Source organism: Aquarana catesbeiana, linkage group LG07 (genome assembly GCF_042186555.1).
Source record: "Aquarana catesbeiana isolate 2022-GZ linkage group LG07, ASM4218655v1, whole genome shotgun sequence".
Lineage (NCBI taxonomy): Eukaryota > Metazoa > Chordata > Amphibia > Anura > Ranidae > Aquarana > Aquarana catesbeiana.
Window position 1 is genome coordinate 252254556 of NC_133330.1, and position 12967 is coordinate 252267522.

The 12967-nt window shown below is 41.2% G+C and overlaps 1 protein-coding gene across 3 annotated transcripts in view; it reads right to left on the reverse strand.

Annotated features, from left to right (window-relative positions):
- SH3GLB1 (SH3 domain containing GRB2 like, endophilin B1) overlaps nt 1-12967 on the reverse strand; it is a 130267-nt gene that overhangs the window by 44527 nt on the left and 72773 nt on the right. The window contains exons 6-7 of one of the 3 annotated variants that reach the window (XM_073593196.1): nt 8560-8649; nt 2384-2407 (exon numbers count right to left, since the gene is read on the reverse strand). The exons of 1 other annotated variant lie outside the window; for it this stretch is intronic. In XM_073593196.1, the coding sequence (XP_073449297.1) occupies nt 2384-2407; nt 8560-8649 (114 nt within the window). The remainder of the gene's footprint in view (nt 1-2383; nt 2408-8559; nt 8650-12967) is intronic. One more of the 3 variants, XM_073593197.1, reaches the window with a different exon arrangement.

A 12967-nucleotide genomic window follows, 5' to 3' on the forward strand; every position in this document is an offset into this window, starting at 1 on the left:
GTTACTTGTTATTACAATTGTTAGTTAGAACAGCCTCTTGTGTGTGCAACTCCTATACTAAGGGTGTAACTTTCAGACATAACTACACGCTTTGACATTTCCCATCATAATAGCACTTCAGAAGCCAATAAGAGCCTCCCAAACTTGAAGGGGAAAGGTGGGTGAATGGACCCCAATTCTGGAGTCAAACCCCAAGTATTAAAGTGAAACCAGTTTCAGTGGTTTTAAACTCCCTGGCGGTATGATTATTTTGGATTTTAGGTGCTGAAAGCGTTACAATTATTTTGCATGGAAATTTGGTGTTTTATATTGTAGGTCTGTAATTCTTAACAATAACACACTTAAATCTGTCCAAACAAGAGTCTAGTAGATATCCCGGGTATGATAAAGCTTGAAACACAAAAACATAAATTATAATATAATAAATAAAAATAAATAATTAAAAAAATATATATAATAATAATAAAATAAATTTCCCCACGATTCACTATCGCTCAATTCTGCAAGTGTTCTAATTTACTATCGCTGTTTTCTAGCTGGTCTAAAGCCACTTTTGACGTAAAGGGACACTTTTTGGTTGCTATGGACAATCTCCAGTTTCCAGGCAGAAAGAACAGTATATATAATATAAAACTGCATGCAGGGCATAGGACAAAGCACTGGGGACAAAAGGGATGTGAAATAATTTCATACAGTACTGTAATCTGTAAGATCACAGTACTGTATGCGTTATGATTTTTACAATTTTTTGAATTTGCCGCCAGGCTCCGCCCCCATGAGTCGCGACGCTCACAGGGAACGGAGCCTGGCACAGGGCGGCTTCGGAGGAGACAGAGCCCACGGACACTGCCGAGGACATCACAGGATCCTGGGGACAAGGTAAGTAAAGCCGCACCAGGATCCTGTAATGTAATCCCGAGTGTGGATCGGGGTTACCGCTAATGGGACTGAATTTTAACCCCGAGCCACACTCGGGAAAACCGCCAGGGAGGTTAAAAGAGCAGCGTTTCCTGTGTAATAAAGCCAATAATAGGCAGCTTATGGTGCTCCCCACTAGGGCAGGCACTTTGCTTCCATCAATTTTAAAATGGTTGACCAGTTAAAATATATCAAAGCCAAAAAATGTTTCCCTCCCCCATTTTGTATAGCGTAGGAGAATTAAAACCATTGTCTTTTTTGCCATACATGTATCATTAGCCTCCATAGGCTATCCCCTTTTCAGTCTATCATGAATGCTGCTGCCAGGCTTATCCACCATTCAGCGTCTCTCCAACCCTCTCTTCCAATCCCTACACTGGCTCCCAATCGCACAGCGAATTAAATGCAAAATACTAACCACAACATACAAAGCCATTCACAACACAACTGCCCTGTGCTACATCACCAGTCTGGTCACCAAATATCACCCAAACCGTCCTCTCTGCTCCTCCCAAGACCTACTACCAAGCACCCTCGTCTCCTCCTCCCATGCTCGTCTCCAGGATTTCTCCGGAGCCTCTCCCATCCTCTGGAACTCGCTACCTCAACCTGTCCGGCTAACCCCTACTCTTGCTACCTTCAGGCGATCCCTGAAAACTCATCTCTTCAGGGAAGCCTATCACGCCTCCAACTAATCTTCTACCACTTCCATCAGCTCATTCCCCACATATACAACCTTTTGTACCACCTGCCCCACCCTATGAGATTGTAAGCTCTTCTGAGCAGGGCCCTCTTAATCCTCTTGTATTTTATTGTATTATAACTGTATTGTCTCCCTTTTTATATTGTAAAGCGCTGAGTAAACTGTTGGTGCTATATAAATCCTGAATAATAATAAAAATAATAATTAGCAAGATTTCGCCTCTCTTCCTGTCCTGTGGACTCAACCTGAAGGGAAAGCAAATTCTTCCAAGGTGAGGGAAATACATTCTTAGACAGCTGTCACAGGAACAAGTGCCCTCATTGGAATATTTCTCCTCTATTCCAGTTCTGGTGACAACTCAGAATCTTGTATTTATATCTTTGCTTTCCTTCCTGGGGACATTGGTAATAAGGACAATTAGAGAGACCCTCCTTAACAGGGGACAAAGACAGCAATAAAAAGATGAGGATTGTTTCTAACTTGTTTCTAATTTTTGTTTAACCACTTTCTTAAGAGTTAAGCAAAGTTTTGCCGTAAAACTACTGTTATGAACTACAAACAGAACATACAGATTATTATGGCTATGTTTTCAAGAAATATACATTTTAGGTAAAAATTACAAGCAAGTAGTTTCCGATAGGCTTTCAGACAATCTGACTTTTCTAATGCTTGACAGGAAGCAAATTGATTCCTATAAATTTTCACAATAGTTCTGGTGTAAAACAGTTATCACATGCGGTCACCTCTACGACACATACTCACCCTTGTCACCTCCTCAGTCCACATCTGATAGGCATTAAAACACAAAACAAAATCACAATTATCTATATGCCAAAGAAATCTATAAAACTACACTATATATTGTTTCCAAGGATCTTGTTTTTCCATAATCCAGATACAAAAATATGGATATTGTATTCAATTATTTGACGCCAACCCTTACCACAAAAACACATAGGACAGACAGGTAGAGGACAAGGACATTTCCACAACAGGTTCGTGTTTATGTGAACCTCCATTTAAAATAGTCTAAAACACAGGGGGGGAAGGGTAGCAACCTATCAAATTTTAATTGTGGTCTGCACCCTTGCTGGGGAGAACTCCTCTCTGAAGACCACCCGGGATGTGAGGATACCCACTCAACGGAGCTAAGGAAATCAATTAAAATCAGACTTAATTTTTAATCCTTCCTCAATGCAAAAGGCAAAACGAAAGAAAATATTTTAGCTGGAGTTCCACTTTAAGGTTTGACTTAGGGGGATGTTAGAATAGGCTTGGTGTTAGGGTTACATCTTATGGCTGAGTTAGGATCACACAGATTAGGGTTGGCAAAGCTGTGGTAGTTGAACTCAAAAAGTTGGCAGTACTACTGCTTTCAAACTAATTGAAAGGCAGTACAATGCACAAAACTGCATTATCACTGAACATCTGATTCCTGGGAGATCACCATGAACCCCCACATGTCCAAATCTACCCACCAACATCGAACAGATCAAAAATCTTTTTGTAGGCTGTGAAAAAATACAATGATGCTTATCAATTAGAAAAATTGGTAACCTCACCAATAACAGATAAGTACCCCATTGCAACATTAGAGGGAAAGGAAAGAGACCATAGTTCCATTCAGACCACTTGCCAACTAACAAACAGCAGAGGCACAGTGGCATATGTCCAAAGGGGAGGAATTGAGTATGATCATACACTTTATTTAATAACTCTCCCCCTTAAATAGTCTACCAAATAACAAAACAATGTCTCTAAGTCCTTAGAATCCTAATAGGTTTTGCTGTTTAGGTACTTATTGTCCCACATTTACGTCTATCATCACATGCATATGACAAGCTTTTGTGAGAGGATGAAAAGACAGTAACAGATTTCTTTCAACTTGAATTTACAGTAAATTTGAGGACAATCAAGTGCAAATAATCAAAGCAAAGAGATGCTATAAAGAACAGTACTTGTTTAGGTTCCATGGTGAGCTCGTATGGAAGAATAAGGGTCTCATTATACTGTCGTCAATGCTGGAAGATTAATGCAAGCAGTTGATTAGCGTGGTCTATTTAATAAACTAAGTACTTAGAGTGCAGAATGTTTAGATATTCAAGACCTCTTGTATGAAGCGTCTGAATAACTACAGTCTTTTTCTCTTAGCAACCAATCAGTGTCTACCTTACATGTTCTAAGCTGCCCTAGCAACAGGTAAGAAAAGAGCCAATTAGTTGCCAAGAGGGAACTGCAAATGGATTATAGTATAATAGAACTTTAGACTTGCCATAAACTTTCTTGGAGTACATTATGGGAGTATTTAGGTACATTGGGTTATGCTGCTGCCTTCAGGGGATTGAACACTGGCTAAACAAAGCTGTAAAAAAAGCTTGGTATAACCTCTGCCACTCCCTGCATGCCTCGGCTTTGTTAGCAAGAAATAGTATTAGTAGAGGGACTTGTGTCCAAGAAAATAATTTTATGGTAAGTCAAAAATCCTATTTCCTCAACCATACATTATGGGACACAGGACGAGTATTCGGGTACATGTTGACATCGAAAAGCAGTCCAACTAAGGGATGGGTTAACAGAGCAACAGAAGTCAATAGGCCCACAAAAACCCACAGGTTAACAGAGGTCAACAGAGCTACCTGAAGAACCTTATGACTGAAGACTTGACTCGGTAAAACTTGAAAGTTACATTCACTTTTTACGAAAAAAATGCATAAATACACATTTTTTGCAGGTAAAAAAAATATGCATTAATTATTTTTTTTGTTAGAGACCTGTAAAGAACTGCACCCACGATCAGTAAATCATAGGTGTAATGGCATGGTCCTACAGACTGTGTGTAGCTGTCTGCCTGTACCTCCTATATAGCAGGTACACTCTGACAGGAAGTTCAATGAACTACCTAAAGTGATCAACATCGCTTTGGTAGTTCATTGAGAACTACAAGCAGACAGTCGTATAGGCTGTTGGGACTTGTAATTTACCCATTCACAGAACACTGTACATGGATGATGCAGACAGGCGAGACTTGGCTGTATGAAGCACTAACTGATCTAGTGGAGTGTGCCGTGATCGGGAAAGAGGAAACCTTGGCCTTGAGGTCATAAGCTTGAATGGCAAGTTGTAAAATCCTCCTAACAATAGTGGAAAAAGAAGCAGGTTGCACCCTACAGGGACCTTCGGGATGGACAAACACAAAGTCAAACTGTCAAAAGGGAGCTGTAGCTGAGACATCAACTCAAATTAGTATGTACCGCATAAGACAATGGCGCAAAATATTTATGGACGTTTTTGTGCAGGACGGAAAGATGGTAGAACAATGCCCTGGTTAAGGTGAAAGGCAGAAACTGAACTGTAAAGAAAAGATGCCAAGGCCATCAAAACCACCATGTAGCACAACAATGGGTTCTTTAAAAGGAGAAGGCCGCTGATTCAGAACCACCTTAAACCTGGGCATACAGCCCACCAGTAAGGTGACACAGCAGTTTAAAAATTCATTCATTTCTAAACTTCTGTGTCACCCTACTGATGGGCTGTACCCTCAGGTTTAAGGTGGTTTCTTTTTGTATAAGTGTTTTTTTTGTGGCAACACCTATTAGGTGATTAGGCATTAATAGATTAGCTAATTATACTACCCTTCTATTCTTTTGTTCTTTTTGATGTGCAAGGCAACCTTGCGAGTAAGGATAGACCAAAGAGAATTGCTAATAGGTTCACAGGGTGGTTTCTGAAGAGCCAGCTTGAGATCCCATGTAGTCACTGGGGAATGTACAGGAAGAACAGTGCGAGTGAGACCCAGTACTTAACTAAAAACGTAGAGGCAAATGGTTTCTATAAAAAAAAAAAAAAAACAAACAAAAAAAACAAACTGAAATTTGACCCTTGATAGATAGAGGCCAAACACTGATCCAGATCAGACCTGGAGAAAGACTTTTCTTCTCTAAGAGGAGAAAAGACATCTGTTCTCCTAGGACACCCTAGGGGTGGGAGGGGTTACTGCTGGGCTGCAATCTTCTGAAGGCAGCAGCATAACCCAATGTACCTAAATACTCATTCTATACTGTAATGTATGATTAAGAAACATGTTGATGCTCAATTGAAATAATGCTACTGTGCAGTCACCCCGACAACTATTAAGACATTAGCTTTGATTTCATATCCCACAAAGAAGCTGAAAACCGACCTCTGACTGGTTGTTGAGTAGCACTACTGCTCTTTGCACTATAAGCTGAATAACTAACCAAAATAGAATCAGTGTACACACTTTGAAGCATCTATTACAATAGAAACATTACAAACCTGTAACAATATTAACAGACTGCACATACATTATCTATGAAAAAAACATCAGTTGTGTATTCTCTTGCTGTGGATTAAACAAAAATATATTTACAGGGTGACTAAACCTAAAACACAAGTTGACCTTTATAACAAATCACTATAAAGCACACGCATGAGAAGCTCCAATTGTTTTAAATAACTCCCTGTGCCTGCGTGGGTTTCTTCCGGGTACTCTGGTTTCCTCCCACACTCCAAAGACATGCTGGTAAGTTAATTGGCTTCTGTCTCAATTGGCCCTAGTATATGAATGTGAGTTAGGGACCTTAGATTGTAAGCTCCTTGAGGGTAGGGACTGATGTGAATGTACAATGTATATGTAAAGCGTTGCGTAAATTGACGGCGCTATATAAGTACCTTAAATAATAATAATAATTTAAGGCCAATCATAAACCATGATGTGTCTGATGTACTGAAGGTATTGATAAGCACATATGGCAGTTGCTGGTGCTAGTCTTAAAAGACGACTACAAATTTGTTTGAAAACCTCCCTGCAGATGCACCAGGAAAATTTCCCGCATTTTACCATCAAGTGAGGATTGTGGAAATTTTCTTGAGACACTTGCCTGTTTATTACCACCTTAAAGTCTCTTAACGTTTGCCGTGTATGCGAGGGTAACATAAGCCACTCTTTTCCTCTACTTGGGTTCCAAGCCTTTGCAGGTTGGGAAGAGGCAACCTGTGGTAACTGGGATTGGTATTACTGGGCAGTGAAATAGCTGAGTGCAGCAGAACACTTCCCCCATTATTAAAGGTTCCACAAAAATTGAACTTTGGGCAGGCAATAAAATGCACCATTCGTATAGATTTAATTAATTAAGCTCATATGCATATAAGTTGCAGCCTTCTAGTTTTTCTGATTTTTATTTTAGGATCCAAAATTTGTGTTCCCATGCCATCCCTGGCCTTAAAGAGGAAGTAAACCCTAATGGGTTTTACTTCCTCTTTATTTCCCTGAAAAGGTAAAGCATAATGGGCCACTTTACTCTCATAGTAGCCCATTATGTGACACTTACCTGAAAACGAAGCCTGCAATGTCACTGCTGTCCTCGCAGGCTGGAAGCATCCATCTTCAGCCCTCTGCCAGTCATGGCATGATCGTGCCCTTTCTAAAGTACGCATGCGTCTATGATGTTGGCGCAAGCGTATATTGTAAATATCTCCTAAACCGTGCAGGTTTAGGAGATATTTCCAGCACCTACAGGTAAGGCTTAAAATAGGCTTATCTGTAGGTAAAAGTGGTTGTACAGAGTTTGAAACCACTTTAAGATTGCCCAGCAGTCTGCACCACAGCAAAATGGTTGCTGCTTCTGCTGTTCCATTTCCCAGAGGATCTTGATTTCCAACCCCCTGGCCAGTAAGTGTCTATACCCCCCAGAGTGATAATGCCACTCTTACCATAAAGCTTCATCCAGACATGCCAAGTAACAAACACATAGTCACATCTAATCACTGCCTGGTGTTTACATAATGTAGTAGTGACTAGGGATGCACCGAAATTTCGGCCGCCGAAACATATCGGCTGAAAATGGCCCTTTCGGCAAAAAAGCCGAAAGAGAATTTTTGCAGATACCGAATGGGGCGGGGCCTGGACGGGGCCCCGCCCCCGCCTATCCTATCCCATTGGACGGGTGATCTATCAAAGTGCCCGGACAAGGGGGAGGGGCTGTATGTATCGCGCGCAGCGGGGAACACACAGCTATTGAAATGAAAGCTGTGATGTTCCCAGCGCTGTAATCAAACAGGCAGCGGCGGCTCTCCTCTCCCAACACTGGCTGCAATGGGGACACTGGCTGCACTAACGGGGACACTGGCTGGCTGCATTGATCTCTTGTATCATGTCCGCAGTCTCTGACCATCTTCTGTACCATGTCCCCAGTCGCTGACCATCTCCTGTATAAAAATATTTTTAAAAACAGTCACTTTCGGTATCGGTGCTGTTTCGGTTTTAGGGATCAAGGGAGATTTATTTTTGGTATCGGTTTTGGCCCCAAAAAACCCATTCGGTGCATCCCTAGTAGTGACATATCAATGCCTCTTCTTGACCTTGTTCAAACTAAAAAAGATGGTGAAAGGCATAAAGGGAGCTCTATTCTGCCACAGCTTATGAAGTTATTGTATGTTTATTCAGTTGAAGTTGGCATTCTAGCTATTCAAGAGGTCCCTTTATCTAAGGAATGTTTTATGTTTATCTATTTGAATGTCCTTGTAAATTGATAGTCAAGTGTTCAATCGTTTCTAAAGACCTTTATAAAAGATACTTGTGTATTTAACAAGACATTACAAACTGTAGTAACTCCCAAATGAATGTAATAACTGAATTCTGATTTGCCTTAATAGAAGCCCAACTTGTGTTTTAGCTTTAGGAATCCTTTAATTTTGTAAAAAAATCTGCTCAGTAGATTCTACGTTATCAAAAAAAACACCAAAATGGCACAGAATATAAATATTGGTTATTTAAATTTCCCAGTCAGAATGATACATAAAAAGACAATTATCAAGGGCTACTGTTCCAGAGCAGAAAGAATAAAGTAGAATGTTTTCACAGTGCAAGAGAAAGCACGGTACATTAAAATGGAGGTGGGGATAGGAGGCCAACAAACCTTCAGCCACTTTACATGCAACACGCCGAGCATGTAAGACAAATTTACCATAAAGCTGGTATCCTGTTCAGGCTCAGCTGCGTTTAATTGCTTAAGTGCATACATACAAAGACAAAAATAAACTGTCAACAGGCAGTGAGGAAAGAGCTGTTTAATGCACAAGCTGCAGAGAGAAGCTTTATAAAATGCCACATCACAAACTAAGCTAGAAAGCTTTAATTAAACTTCCACAGAATGCAATGTTGTTATAGCAAAACCATCCAGCTTTTAGTTCAAAACTAAATTAAAATCACTTCATGCACATTTTACTCTCTCTCTTCAATGTCTTGTGTATGGCTTAATTTAACATGAGGCTCTATATCCCCACTAGGTAAAAGCTTCTATATCTGCTCAACACAGAGTTTAGGAACACCTGTTGTAGTGACAGCACTTAACACCAATATCTACTCTATGAATTACAATTACTGTATTTATTGGCGTATAACACTCACTTTTTCACCACGAAAATCCGGTGCAAATAGTGTGTGCGTGTTATACGCCAATACTTTAATTTGGCTGCCTGGGAGGGGACAGTAAGGGGGGCGGGGCGAGCGCCGTCAGATTACATACAGTGAGAATCTCCTGTTTAGTTGGCGGCCTCTGTAATAGGAAGTCCCATCTCCTGGGCCGCCATTGGACCACTGTTCTGTCTATCATAGGAGATTCTCACTGTATGTAATGTGTCGGCGCTTGTCCCGCCCCCCTCCCTGTCCCTTCTAGGCTGCAGATGGGCATCGATCAGGCTGCACTGATGGCAATGGTGAGGCTGCTGCATTGAAGGCAATGGTGAGGCTGCATTGATGTGGACTGATGAGGCTGCATTGATGGCACTTGTGAGGCTGCAGATAGGCATTGATCAGGCTGCATTGATGGCAATGGTGAGGCTGCAGATGGGTACTGACCCTTATTTTGCTTCAAAGTTCCTTATTTAAAATTTAAGTTTTTTTCCTGAAACTTCCCTCTTAAAATGAATGTGTGTGTTATACGCCGATAAATACGGTATATAGCATTTCTATTTACACAAGTCATGTGGCCAGGGACAGTGTAAACAAGGAAGACACATTTTACCCAGCTTTTTCCCAAAGCTGGCCCTCTTTAAAGCTGAACTCCAGGGAAGGAAAAAGCTACCCTTGCAGTAGGGCTCCCTTGCACTGCCGTTCTTGCCTAGAACACCCTTTAAAACACTTACTTACCTTATCCCTTAAATCTGCAGGTTCCTCCTCTCCATGTGACTGGAGCGACTTCTGTTTGGCCCCCTTTTTGCAAGTTGCAGTTCTGACATTGTCAAGTACAATTCATGACCAGCATCCCTGCATTTTATATGAGAACTCCGGGGAGTAGCAGGGGCTGGCCCTGCCTGTCCGCAACCCGGAATGTTGGAGAGAGGAGGAGAGCACTGACTACCGGTGATAATTTAGTTAAAACTGCTTCCTAATGGTACACTTGGCTAAAATAGACATTTAACCCCTGCAGTGTAGAAGCCCCATGGCAAGGGTGTCCCCCCCCCCGAGTTAGATTTTACTTTAGACAGAATTGGAGACTCATACACAGTAGGTAGTGAATAAAAAGTAGGAATTTCAGTTTTTCATTTAAAATGGCCTTTTTTCACCTTCTGCCATTGCATGCTTTATCAAAAACTGGGAGCTCCAACTTATAGAGCCACCTACTGGAAAAATCAGATATTTCAGTTCCTACAGGGTACTGGTAAGGCATCACTGCACAGCTAAAGGGCTGATGTTTAAGCAGAGCCAGGCAAGCTGCCTTAACACTTACTCTCCAATATATCGGAGTCTAATTTGAGCAATTCTGGAAGGATCTAGGAGCAATAGTTTTTTTTTTTTTTTAAGGAAAGATAGGTATTTACCATCTGTATCTTTCTGGTCTATTGGTTCTGACTTTATTCTCTGCCTGCATTGCGGGTTTACTATGCAACATTGCTACCTTAATATTGCCCAACTTGTTTTTTGTTGTTTTAAATATAAATCTTAAACAAATAGAAAAAGATAGATAAGTATGTATAAGACATAATATGTGTTCTTTAATCAGGTTTCATGAACATAATGTCATATTAATGGGGCAGACTTCAGTTGTCTAAGTAACATACAGAGCACAATGTTCAAAAGCAAGGGAAGAGACAAATGTATCCTACTTCAGTGAAATGTAAAGAAAAATTGTTCCTGAGAAGAGAAGTTAGAAACTCCCTGTAAAGTACAAAAAAATATTGACCAAATAGCTGCCATTTCTTCAGTGAGCTTTTCAGCCTATGTACAGACAATTATTAACAAAAACACTGCTAGATCTTAAAGGAGAAGTCCAGCCTGAGCTCGTTTGGCTGGGCTTCTCCCAAGGGTCACAGGAGTGCAATTCGTTTTGCACTCCTATGACCCGCTTTCAGTGGAGAGCGGTCTGAAGTCCGCTCTCTGCCGTCATCACTGAAATCAGTCCAGGCACCGTGTCATCAGGACAATGAAGTCTGGATCCGCCAGGTGCCTGGACTGATGCCTGTATCAGCCTCTGAGCGAGCCGCTGAGAGACTGAGATGGCCGATCCCCGCCCCTCCACAGCTCCGCTCTCCAGTGAGCGTGGAGGAGCAGAGAGGAGAGCTGCTGATTGACAGTCAGCAGCTCTCCTCTCAGGATCTGTGAGAACCAAGCCATCGGTGATGTTCAATGGCTCGGTTCTCAGTGTAGAGACGCCGGGGACAGATTCAGTCCCATGCTGCATCCACCTAGGTATGTATTAAAAGGGGGAAAAAAACACCCCATATTTCTCTTAAAATTTAGGCTGCTACAAGAAGATTCACAGTAAACTAGATAATGTATTCAACTCTAAACAACTGCTACAATAGCATTTAAAGGTTGATCAGTATAGCAGATTTCACTTAGTTACCATAAAGTTAAAATAAGCCTGTGTTAACTTCAACATTGTTAAAACTACTCTGCAAAGCAAATTGCCTGTATGTATCTTTGATTTCATGAAAGCTGAGCTACTCCAGGGCCCCCAATCCCCAGCTGCACATGTTTTAGAATACTTGGCCCTCTTAGAACTTTAACTACCCTTAGCACCCCTAAAGCAATGCAAGTACCTTAGTAAAAAAGATGGAAGCCCTCTGAGACAGACCGGAGTTGAGGATTTCTGCAAATGTACACTTGAGTTTAGGGGCTACTTGGGCAAGGACAAGAAGCTTTGGAGACACATACACAGTGGATATAAAAAGTCTACAGACCTGTTAAAATGTCAGGTTTCTGTGATGTAAAAAAAGGGAGACATCATTTCACAACTTTTCCACCTTTAATGTGACCTATAAACTGTACAACTCAGTTGAACAACAAACTGAAATCTTTTAGGCGGAGTGAAGTAAAAATAAAATAATATGGTTGCATAAGTGTGTACACCCTTAAACTAATACTTTGCTGAAGCACCTTTTGATTTTATTACAGCACTCAGGCTTTTTGGGTATAAGTCTATCAGCATGGCACATCTTGACCACTCTTCTTTACAAAAACACTCCAAATCTGTCAGATTGCGAGGGTATCTCCTGTGCACAGCCCTCTTCAGTTCATCCCACAGATTTTCATGCGACTTCAGGTCTGGGCTCTGGCTGGGTCATTCCAAAACTTTAATCTTCTTCTGGTGAAGCTATTCCTTCGTTGATTTGGATGTATGCTTTGGGTCGTTCTACTGAAAGATGAAGTTCCTCTTCATGTTCAGCTTTCTAGCAGAAGCCTAAAGGTTTTGTGCCAATATTGACTGGTATTTGGAACTGTTCAGAATTCCCTCTACCTTGACTAAGGCCCTTGTTCCAGTTGAAGAAAAACAGTGCCAAAGTATGATGCTGTCATCACCATGCTTCACTGTGGGTATGGTGTTCTTCTGGTGATGTGCAGTTTTTTTCCCCCAAACATATCTTTTGGAATAATAGCCAACAGGTTCAAACTTGGTTTCATCAGACCATAACACAATTTTCCCACATGCTTTTGGGAGACTTCAGATGCATTTTTGCAGCCTCCCAGACCAGTTTTCGTCTCATCTTGTCATGGATTTTGGAGGGACATCCAGTTCTTGGTAATGTCACTGTTGTGCCATATTTGCTCCACTCAATGTTGACTGTGTTCACTGTGTTCCATGGTATATCTTATGCCTTGGAAATTCTTTTGTTCCCTTCTTACAGTTACATAGTAGGTGAGGTCGAAAGAATAGGATTTTTATACCAGTTTAATTGTAAAATCCTTTTCTTGGAGTACATTACGGGACACAGAGCACCATAGTAATAACTACATGGTTATAGGCCACCTTTAGGTGAATGGACACTGGTATAACCAAAAAGGAAACAGGAAGTGCCCCTCCCTATATAACCCCTCCCATACTG